Source organism: Tachysurus vachellii, chromosome 20, assembly GCF_030014155.1.
Source record: "Tachysurus vachellii isolate PV-2020 chromosome 20, HZAU_Pvac_v1, whole genome shotgun sequence".
In the NCBI taxonomy this organism is placed as follows: Eukaryota; Metazoa; Chordata; class Actinopteri; order Siluriformes; family Bagridae; genus Tachysurus; species Tachysurus vachellii.
The window spans coordinates 16441456-16452457 of NC_083479.1; the positions used below are offsets into that span (position 1 = coordinate 16441456).

Genomic DNA, 11002 nt, shown 5'->3' on the forward strand with positions numbered 1-11002 from the left:
ACCTGTAACAAATCTATGCTAAAAAGCAAATAAATATTAAAAACTGAAAAACTAATACATTTAATTTTTACTTGGATTATTACATTTAATTTGTCACATACAAAGACATTTATTCGGTGGTTTAAACATAAATAATCTGTGATGTCACGTCTATGACAGAAGGTCACGTGTCAGTCCGAACGATCGAACATCGCTCATACTATAAAATCTAAACAGATGATATGACACATCATGGATAAATTGGAAACAGAATAAGTTTTGTTAGTATCCTGCAGAGTATCCTCCCTTTCGAGGATCGGATTCGGCGTATAGACGGTTTCCCTCTTGCAGGATCGCCTGAACGACGGCGCCCGTTGATGTCAACATCTCAATCAGGTGATTCTTCTTAATAAGTCCCTCTATTACGGCCTGCACAGGGAGACAGAATAATCCACACTTCATATATGATATACATGATATACATGATGATATGTTTTCCAAGACTACAACAACTACTTTTTTCTAGTTTTTAAAAATTCACATGAAATATACTGCCAAGGCAAACATTTTTGAACATACTGTTGAATAGTATTTTTGTATAAAAGCTTTAATTTCAAGTATTCTAAGGTGACAAATTACTAATTGGTTAGTAAATTAAGAAATGTTAAAATGACTGAAACAATCGTAATCTAATCTAATAAGAAAAGGTCACCCTGATTAGACAATTAACCACATGATTATGATTAGCTTTACAGCTAAAACCTGCACTGTCTGTGAGTCTCTATGAGTCTGTTGTCCATAGGTTTAATTATCCTTCAAGTACACCTGCCTTTAATATACACTATATGGCTAAATGTTTAGGGACCCAGGTTTAGTGCACCAAGATATATAACGTCCCCAAACATTTGTCACAAAGCCGAAAGCACACAAGTGTCTAGAATGTTTTTAGTATGTTATAATATAACGATTAGTTTCTGTTAAAACATTGCTGTGTTAAAAAAAATTCTGCTATGTGTTTCTGTTCCAGAATGACAATGCTCCCATGCACAAAGCGAGGTCTATAAACAGATGGTATTCTAATAAACACTTTTGGGATGAACTGGAAGTCTGTTTGTGTGACTGTTTTTCTCATCAGACATCAGTCCAGGAGCTCACGGATGCTCCTGGCACTGAATGGGTCATTTCACAAAGACAGATTTCAGAATGTACTGTATTAGACATCATTTTGAGAAGACTGGAGTCTGTTATAAGTAGTAAAAGGGGGACCGACTCCATATTTTTTCAATACACCAGTTACATCGACTTTTAATGGTTTAAGAAAACACAATTACATCGCTATTTATTTTGAAGAAAGAAACATTTAGTGAGAAAAAACAAACGATTTAATTTTATAAAGGAACTTTATTAAGCACACTGCCTTAAAAGGGCAGCAAACATACTAAATTACCCTTCTCACCCTCTGCATCACTTATCTTATCTAATCACCTCTGGCAAATGATTCAGGTCCATTATCTCACAAACCAACAGACTTAATAACAGCTTTTTCCCCAGCTCCATGCAGGAGCTAAATGCTGACAGGCTTGTGAACACACAGACATACACATAAACTGAAGAATTGCAACAATCTGATCCAGGTTTATATACACAAAATCTAGGTTTATATACACTGTATACCGCAGTATTTGTTTATTCATATATTTTATTACTCAGTACATTTACATTCTATTGTACTTTATACTTTATATCATTGACATATATAATATCCATTTTGTTACTTTAGTAACCTCTCTTTAATTTCAAAATCCCTGTTTGACTATTGTGCAATAACTTATTTAACACTTAACACAACTTGCAGGTGTTCTTGCTCACATTCGAGCCCACCGCAGACCGGGAAGGCTGGCGTAGGGTTGAGTGGGCAAACCTCCTAGCCCCTCTGCTCACAGGAGAAGCTGGAGGAGGAGAAGGCCCTCGACTACGAGTGGGTGCGTCAGGAGATCCTCACTCGCTGCAGCCAATCCCCCATAAATGCGGCCATCGACTTCCATCACTGCCGGTATTCCCCGGAGCTGAACTCACGATCCCAGTTCAAGGAGCTTCTCCGGATCACCCGCTGTTGGCTCAAGCCAGAGTTTAAAGGAAGTGATAGAGCGGGTGGTGATGGACCAGTTCCTGCGAGTGCTCTCTGCCAAAGCATGAAGGACAGTGAGGTTAATAAGAACCACCTCACCCCAGGAGCTGCTACATGCCTCGACTGCGGCATCACCACATTGGAGATCGGTCACGACCACCAGCATGATCTTCAAGCTGCTCCCTGCCGGCCAACACCCTACCTCCAGCCTGAAGCAGCACCATTCGTTGAGAGAAGGAGGCTCAAACAACGCCCTGTCCTGGGGGGAGTCAGACCTGCCCTCCATGTTCTTCTCTTATTGGGATATGACTGGCCTGTGTTCTCGTCCTTGTCAATTACGACACCCGCTACCTTGATGCGGGCCCACTTTGGAAAGCCACCGCCCAGAACATCGCCAAGGAGCTCCTCATGCCATTCATTCATTCATTCATTCATTCATTCATTCATTCATTTTCTACCGCTTTATCCGAACAAACTTGGGTCACAGGGAGCCTGTGCCTATCTCAGGCGTCATCGAGAATCAAGGCAGGATACACCCTGGACGGAGTGCCAACCCATCGCAGGGCACACACACACACACACTCTCATTCACTCACGCAATCACACACTACGGACAATTTTCCAGAGATGCCAATCAACCTACCATGCATGTCTTTGGACAGGGGGAGGAAACCGGAGTACCCGGAGGAAACCCCCGAGGCACGGGGAGAACATGCAAACTCCACACACACAAGGCAGTTCAACCAGATGCTGAAGAGGATGCTTTGGAAGGTGGTAGATGAGGGATGGAACTGGGAACTCCTCCTTCCCTACGTCCTGTTCTCCATCCGAGAAACCCAGAGAGCATCAACTGGTTTCACCTCCTTTTAGCCGCTGTTTGCACGGCGACCTCGGTGGCTGTTAGATGTGGCCCGGGAGGCATGGATAGAGCAAACATCCCCCATCTGCTGCGACATCGACTTCGTCCAGGATATGCAGGACCACATCAACAGGGTAGCCCCGATCATATGGGAATGTATGGAAGCTGCACAGTGAGATCAGCAGCTAACCTTGGCCTACACGAATACCTATACCTTATACAGGGCTGTCAAGTGTCACGCATTAAGTGTGACAGTCACGCATTTCGGTCTTTTGTCACGCTCTCCCGCCACACATCGTATTTCTAACGCAGAAAAACTTTTTGACTATTTATCATATATTTAATAAGCCGCAGCACCCAAAATGTATCAGTCCACACTGCTGTCTCTATGGAACCGAGCAGGAATCAAGCGCGTCTCCCCTGGAGTTCATAGTCGAGCCTGACATTTATCAGCCAATCAAAAAAAGAAGCTACACAATAGCCAATCAGAAAATAGCACTATTGTATCTGGGTAAGATTTAACGCAACAACCAATGAAAAAAAAAAAACATATTCATTAGAGAGGGTATTTTCGAAGGTCGGTTTGAACAAAACCTCAGCACGAAACAGCTTGTCAATGGACGGGACATTGTCCTCAATCATGACCCTAAAAATGGCTGGGCTTGAGCCGAACTGTTTTAAAAAGGCAACAAACACTTACAATAAACAACACCAGTCATAATCTCTCCCTCTCTCTCTCTCTCTCTCTCTCTCTCACACACACACACACACACACAAATTAATAAATGGAAATTAAACAAATAATTTGTATTTGGTTAAATTGCGGTCAGTGATCATTACAAAACACAACTCCCCCATTATTATTATTACTTTTTATTTTTTTTTTTGGGTTGGAGATGTCACGCTTGCCTGTCTTCAAAACTTGAGAGCCCTGCTTATGCATCATTTAAAATATCAGACTTTATTGACTTGACTGAAATTTTTGTGTTTTTTATTATTTCAATTCTTAAAATTATAGTTTTGTTTGCACCAAATTATTTGTGAATTACAGTAGAAGGACTGCTTTAATTTCCCTGTACTCAGTATAAGGAGAAAAAGGAAGTGGCTTTAGGATTTTGGGAATGGGATATCAAACAAAAACATGTGAATGTGATCAGCTGGTATCCATAAACATTTAGTCATACCCTATAGTCTAGTGCAAGTTTAGACACATTAGGATCTGTCTGTAATGAAACGGCAGTAGTTGAAAGGTTTCATTTATATGCATATTCATGTTGTGAATATACATTCAGTGTCTTTTTTTTCCACAAATGTTCACTCCCACACTGTAAATGTATACTTAATGATAATATCGTTCTGCATTAGTGCTAGTAATTAATGGATTTTTTCACTCACCGTATCAAAGTCTGGCTCTAATATAATGAAGTCTGGACTGAGCTGATGATGAATTCGGGGATCAGAAACAGCTTTCTTCAGATCGTAGTTGAAGAACAGTGAATTTAAAATGACCTAAAACACAATTCTGTTACTTTACCGGCAACATTTTCTTTTCCATTTTCCTCCTTACTTTCTTTCTCCTTTCTGCCTTTCTTTCTTTTATATTTTATAACAACTTACCAAAGCAACAGCTGTTGTTATTTTTGTCCCTCCTGAGCCACCAACCACCAGTTTAACTTTATTATTTTTATCAAACAGAATAGCAGGACACATAGACGACATGGGACGCTTATCTAGAACAAAAATCATGTACAACATAAGAAAAAAGTACCTTCTGTTTTTTTTGTTTAGGTTAGAAACAATGAAGTATTATAACATCTGTAATATCTTTAAAATCACATCTCAAAAGTAAGATATCATCCACTGTAAACTGATCCTTAATTCCTCAGAAAATCTCAGGAAGGTAGTTTACTAACGTGGTACGATGAAGTTATTAGGTGAAGGTGGAACACCGAATCCATTAGTTATGAGAGGAGAACTGAAATCGTCCATCTCATTATTCAGCAACACTCCAGTTGATGGGGACATGACCATGGAGCCAAAACTATGATAGATAGATAGATAGATAGATAGATAGATAGATAGATAGATAGATAGATAGATAGATAGATAGATAGATAGATAGATAGATAGAACATCCTGGCCACTTACAATTGATTAATGGTGCTGGTGGCAGCAACTGCATTTCCATCTGCATCCACTACAGAAATATGAGAAGTTCCATGATTTTCCGGAAGAAAATATTCAGGTTTGTAATAACTTTCATTATGTGTCGTGATATCTGTGATTTTCTGCCGAATCGAATCAGCAAAGCTTTTAGTTGTGATGTTCTGTATAAACTGGGGAAGTAATGTGATAAAGCAGTGTGTAAAACCTCTGAACTGAAATTTCTTAGCAATAAAATTCTAACCATGACATTCAAATAATCTCAATGATATTCTTTTTATCGTAGTTTAACACAAACAAGCATTATCTGGTGCTAATTCTAAAATGGCTATCAACAGAACTTACATCACTGATGTTAAGAAATTTGGGGTCTCCCAAAACACTGCGTTTAGCATATGCAAATTTGAAAGCTTCCACTATACGATGATATGTGAGTATTTTCTCCTGAGTGTTGGAAACGCTGTCTGATTTAAAGTTATATCCTGCAAAGAAGAGAAGAGTTTGGGATCAAATCACACCATCAATGAGCTTGAGGTGAGCATCGGGACTCATATGCAGTTAATTAATAATTTGTTCGTATTCATTATGAGTAAAGTGAAAATATTTGAGTCAAGTGGTTGAGAGTGCCAGTGAGACGTATTCTCACCGCTCAGTATGTTGAGGATGAGGGTGAGAATGGGGCCACTGGATGGAGCATTTGGCACAAACATTGTAAATTCCCTCAGTTGTACTTTCAAAGGATTTTCATTCAATAGTGGAGTGTAATTCAATAAATCTTCCATAGTTATGATACCACCTATACATACACACACACACATCATCATCATCATCATCATCATCATTTTTTTTATTCGTATTAATGCATTTCAAAATGCAGATAGGTGAGACATTAAAGGGAAAAACAGTTGCTTCCTGTTAGGTGTTTAGATAAGGAAAGTCCACCTGCATTCCTGATGTCTGTTACAAGATTTTCTGCGATCGAGCCATTGTAAAAAGCATCTGCCCCTTTCTCTGCAATCTGCTGATACGTATCCGCCAACTTAAGGAAGGTGATTGTGTCATTTTCCTTTAGGATATCTCCGTTTGTGTTACAGAACACAGAACTGAAACACAAAGCCGAGAACTTTAACACAAAGCACAGAACAGTAATAATGCACACAGAAATGATACACAAGACCTGGAAATGCAAGAACTGGTGCGAAATAATGAAACACGTTAAGTGAAACCTGTTAGCACCAAGTTAGCAACAACCAATATGTCTGTGTGTTGATTAATCTAAAGCAAATTGTTACTATATACTCTGTAACACATTTAAAGATAAGTGTCAAGTGCTAATAAGTCTGTTTACTGGAATTCTGACTTGAGGGTGTGTTTTTTTTTTTTTTTTTTTTTTTTTTTGTTTATCGGGAATTACAAGTCACATCCTCTAGTCTAATGTTTTGAGAGATTCTTATGTCCTTGTCAAGTACAAATATTAGAATTCATATCCTTGTGAACGCGAGCTCACAGTGTTAAGTGAGGACTTTTAATGGTATGTAGTTCTTTGTGTGGAAAACACCATTAGCAAGATAGAGACAGGATAACTCAACAGCGAATAATGTTTTCGCGCACGATACAGATCTGAATCACAAAACGAAAAAATCAAAAACAAAACAAAAAGCTTAAACACAAAACAAAGAACTTAAATGCAAAAAAAACACAAACACAAAACAAGCTACTAAAATACAAAACTCAAACACAAAACAAAAAACTAAAACACAAAACAAACAACTTGAACACAAAACACAAAACAAAAAACTAAAACAAAAAACTCAAACAAAAAACTCAAACAAAAAACTCAAACACAAAACCATGAAGTCAAACCATAAAATTGAAACTCATTGAAACTTTTAGTTCTCAAACCACAGAACTGAAACATAAAAACAAGGATTGAAAAATACAATAAAAAATTTTAACACAAAATAAACAACATGTAAAGTGAAATACACGGACATGGAATTGAAGTTCAAGCATGAAACCGAGAACTGATGCAGAGAAAAAGAGAGATATTTATATTACAAATATAGATATTTACCATAAAGTTTTGTCATTCCGGATCATGTTTCTCTTGCTGTAAATAGCTCCACCAAGAGCTTTACCCACAGGAAATCCCTTCTTTGCAAGTTCGATGCTTGGTGTGAATAGATCTTTCCAGGCCAGTTTCCCATGACGCTGATAAGCCAGTTCATATCCTCGAATTTCTCCAGGAACAGCAATAGAAAGGCCGCCTGAAAACAAAGCAGCTGCAGCAGAAACCGTTCACAAAATTCACAATAAGAATCTTACACATTATTTTTATTATTATTATTATTACTTACCACCCCAGTAATACCATATACCCTATAATACCAATAAACCTTGTGATGCAGCCTGTTAGCTCTATCCCCTGATCCTGAAGACTGGATCCTGGATTATGTAAATAGTTAATGATTTACCCTTCCGTGAAAGATCAGTGCTGTTCCCGAACATGTCCCGAGAGGAGTTAGATGGTGCTGTCTCACGCGCATCAATCGTTTCCACTTTTCCTATCAAAACAAATAATCAGCAGTCTATTACAAACATTAAATATAAAAAAAAGAGCATGTGAAGTGGTGAAGGTGTGAAAGTTTGTGGTCTGATGAGATGTTTGATGTGGCTGATTTCTGGAAAATTCTAAAATCTAGTATCTGCTAATACATGTATTTGACCAAATCTTCACGGAAGTGGTTTACTTTGGTTGATTCTCTACACTAAACATGGCTGTCTGCCTGACAAGATCATGTTGTAGGGAGCCTCTTTAACATCCGCATCAGAGAAGGCAGTCATTATTCATAACACTGTGGTTAGCAAAAACACAGTATGCATGTCACAGTGAAATAGTTATGTAAGCTTAATCAATCTGTGCTCAGATTTGTATCAATTTTAACATCCAGCTCTTGGATGTCTGCATTTTCTTATCTTTACATCTCTTCATCTCTCATCACTCTTTCCTCAGGCTCTTAAGTCTTGCCATTTATTCAGGTTTCATCATGTTGAAATGTGACTCTTACAGAGAAAAATGCAGCACTGACACCAAACACAGGTGAACTGCACTTTCTGTGTTATGCTCTTTACTAATCTTGTAAATATGAGAAGATTGCTAAAATTCAAATGACATTTTTAAAAATTTATCCTTGCTGCACTTTACAAATCACACATCTATTGATATTATTTATTTAAAAACGATTACGTAACTATAAATCTTAGATTTTTTTACATTTTTTAATAATTTCAGTGCAATCATAAAGTGCAATCATAAAGAGTAGTGACAGTGATGTAAGCTAAATAGATGGCAGGCAAGATCTGGAGGCAGATTGGTTTGTGTGTTTTTTGAATATTTGAAATGTTTTATTTAAAGACTGTGGTTATTTTACATCTAGTTCTATGTAAATCTGTCTGTATGCCCACATTATAATCACTATTACAACCCTTTGATTCCTGTCCTCCAAATAATTTTCCGTTAGCTCAGAATAATTTCTCTCTCTCTCTCTCTCTCTCTCTCTCTCTCTCTCTCTCTCTCTCTCTGTGTGTGTGTGTTTGTGTGTACCTGTTGTAGCGTTGTAGATGGTAAGGAACAGGCCTCCTCCAATACCCATACTGTGAGCATTCATCAAACCTGCACACAACAGTCCAGCAATTGCTGCATCTACAGCAGAACCTCCCTTTAGGAGAATGTCTCTGAAACACACACACACACACACACACACACACGCACAAACACACACATGCACACACGTGCACACACACACACAAACACACACACACACAAACACACCATATATATATATATATATATATATATATATATATATATATATATATATATATATATATATATATATATATACACAGTATATTTGCATTCTGTATATTCAGTTTCTGATTGGAGCTCAGCCATTAAAATTTACAGCCAGATATTTTGGAGTTTTCAGCACTGAGGAAATAGAAGTGGACTATTTTCCCACTGGGCTTGGTCAGCATTAAAGAAGTACTAACAACACCCAAGATACTGTCAGAAATGTGTGTTATGATGCAAGTTATTACAATATCAGGATCATGCTGTTACCCAGTAACACTGAGAACAGGATATTTATGGAAGTGACAAAAAGTGACAAAAGTCTAAGAATGCTGCTTTGTCTGACACACAACACAGCATCACACACACAACAGTGTCATGAATGATCCACCATATGAATAATATCTGGCTCATATTGGTCCTGTAGTGGCTCCTTTCTACTGACGGATGGAGTAGAAGCACTTTGTTACTCACTGATAGACTACAAACATAAATATGTAAAAATTGCGCCTGCATGAATTGGACAATCTACTTCCCACTACACACTACACTCCTCCATTTTTGAAACATTCTTGTGAAAGTAAATGTTGGAGACAGTAAATTCACAAGACTTGTTATTATGTTATTTAATGTTCAGGAAATTAGCTCTCACCTGCCAACTTCCGAGCACGGCCCAGCGTCTGCTGCTATGGCCGCGTGTGTGTAGGATCTCTCAGTGTTGACAGCTGAAGGTTTACCCCTATATCCAAAAAACACACCTAAAAATGTAGCAAGGGAAGCAATTAGCAGCAACGCCAAACTCACCACCACTGACTTCTGCACCATCCTGATGCCAAACACCAGCAGATAAATGTCCTGTTTGTAGAAGAAATTCTGTTTCAATCTTGTTGTTTTTTTAATTACAGGGAACAACAAATAACCATCAAAATCCTGCCTATATTACAAGCTACAAGAACATTTTTGACCTGATGTGAAACACGTCTCTGAGTAAGAGTCACGTCTTTTACAGTAGCTTAATGATTCTTACTGAAACAGTAACCTTGTGACTAGAATGCAAGCCCCTAAGTTATAATGCATTTTATTAGTTACAATCTGTTGAACCATTGTGTGTTTTACCTTTGAACCCTTTTCACCTTTCACGACTCATAAAGCTTTACACCTTTCATGAATGACATGTTTTTCTTCAGTGACGGTGAAAGATTAACCATGTTCAGATGCACTTACTGATTAACTAAGGAACTGTGTGAATAAAATAGACCATTCCCAATCAGTGTGACTGTAAATATGGATATTTATTTCCATGTGTTAAAATTGCTTGATGCCTTTTGGTTATAATAGTTGTTTCCACAGTATTAACTTCACTAACTTAGACCAACACTAAGACCAAAACCTTATGTATTGATTGATTTTTTATTTTCTTAACTTGTTTAAAATTTGTTTAATATGTTTGTAATTGCCAATCCCAACACAGAAGGTGTGGCTGTAAAGAAACATGAGATGGTGAGAGGATCTTACCTTATTATTATCATCAATGATAATAAGCTTTAAATCTTTTCCAAAAGCTCTCAAATTTCATCATATCTCTTCAAACAGACACTTTTTCAGAACTCCTTCAGTGTCATAACTGGCCTCTTGGACACATCTCTGACAAGTGGCCTTCTTAGCCATGGACTTAATTTTTAAGGACGGCTGTGGTTTTGGAAGTGTCTGGTTTGTGCCATGTTTTGCCATGTTGTTATAATAGATTCCACAGTGCTCCAATGAAAGGTGAGACCTTTTCTGATCTTTTTGGAATCTTCTCCACCTTTTTTTTCTTCCAAACATCATCTACTGAAAGGTTCACAGGCAGTTCCTTGTTCATCATGACCGCAGTACTGATCCGATTTGACATTAAACCTGTTAGACGTCTAGACTTCCTGGTAATATTTATCTTGCAACCATGGACCATGTACATGGACAAAGTTGGATATGAAAAAAAGCACAGTTCTTAAGTGTTTAACTGTCCATAGTTCTAATTTAG

At 37.8% G+C, this 11002-nt stretch overlaps 1 protein-coding gene across 2 annotated transcripts; it reads right to left on the reverse strand.

Moving 5' to 3' along the window:
• Positions 1–52: 52 nt before the first annotated feature.
• On the reverse strand, positions 53–10029 carry ggt1b (gamma-glutamyltransferase 1b). Of its 2 annotated transcripts, XR_009650084.1 has the most exons (13): positions 9635–10029; positions 8734–8864; positions 7604–7693; positions 7204–7396; positions 6072–6232; positions 5776–5925; positions 5475–5611; positions 5115–5302; positions 4880–5007; positions 4584–4696; positions 4362–4475; positions 1849–2161; positions 268–408 (listed from the first exon to the last, which is right to left on the reverse strand). XR_009650084.1 is itself a non-coding variant. In XM_060895461.1 (12 exons), exons 1-12 carry the CDS (start codon positions 9805–9807, stop codon positions 262–264), a joined length of 1725 nt encoding a protein of 574 aa, XP_060751444.1. In that variant the 5' UTR covers positions 9808–10027; the 3' UTR covers positions 53–261. The 2 variants fall into 2 exon arrangements, 1 of the variants encoding a protein (XP_060751444.1); XM_060895461.1 differs by lacking the exon at positions 1849–2161 and having other exon boundaries at positions 53–408; positions 9635–10027.
• Between the last annotated feature and the right edge of the window lie 973 nt (positions 10030–11002).

What these genes read in the sequence shown, in the direction of transcription:
- ggt1b (XM_060895461.1), bottom strand. Translation starts at nt 9,807, where the DNA reads ATGGTGCAGAAGTCAGTGGTGGTGAGTTTGGCGTTGCTGCTAATTGCT. An exon ending in ACCAGCACCATTAATCAATT is followed by an intron (nt 5,008 to 5,114) that starts GTAAGTGGCCAG and finishes TATCTATCATAG; the next exon opens with TTTTGGCTCCATGGTCATGT. An exon ending in TAACAACAGCTGTTGCTTTG is followed by an intron (nt 4,476 to 4,583) that starts GTAAGTTGTTAT and finishes ATTGTGTTTTAG; the next exon opens with GTCATTTTAAATTCACTGTT.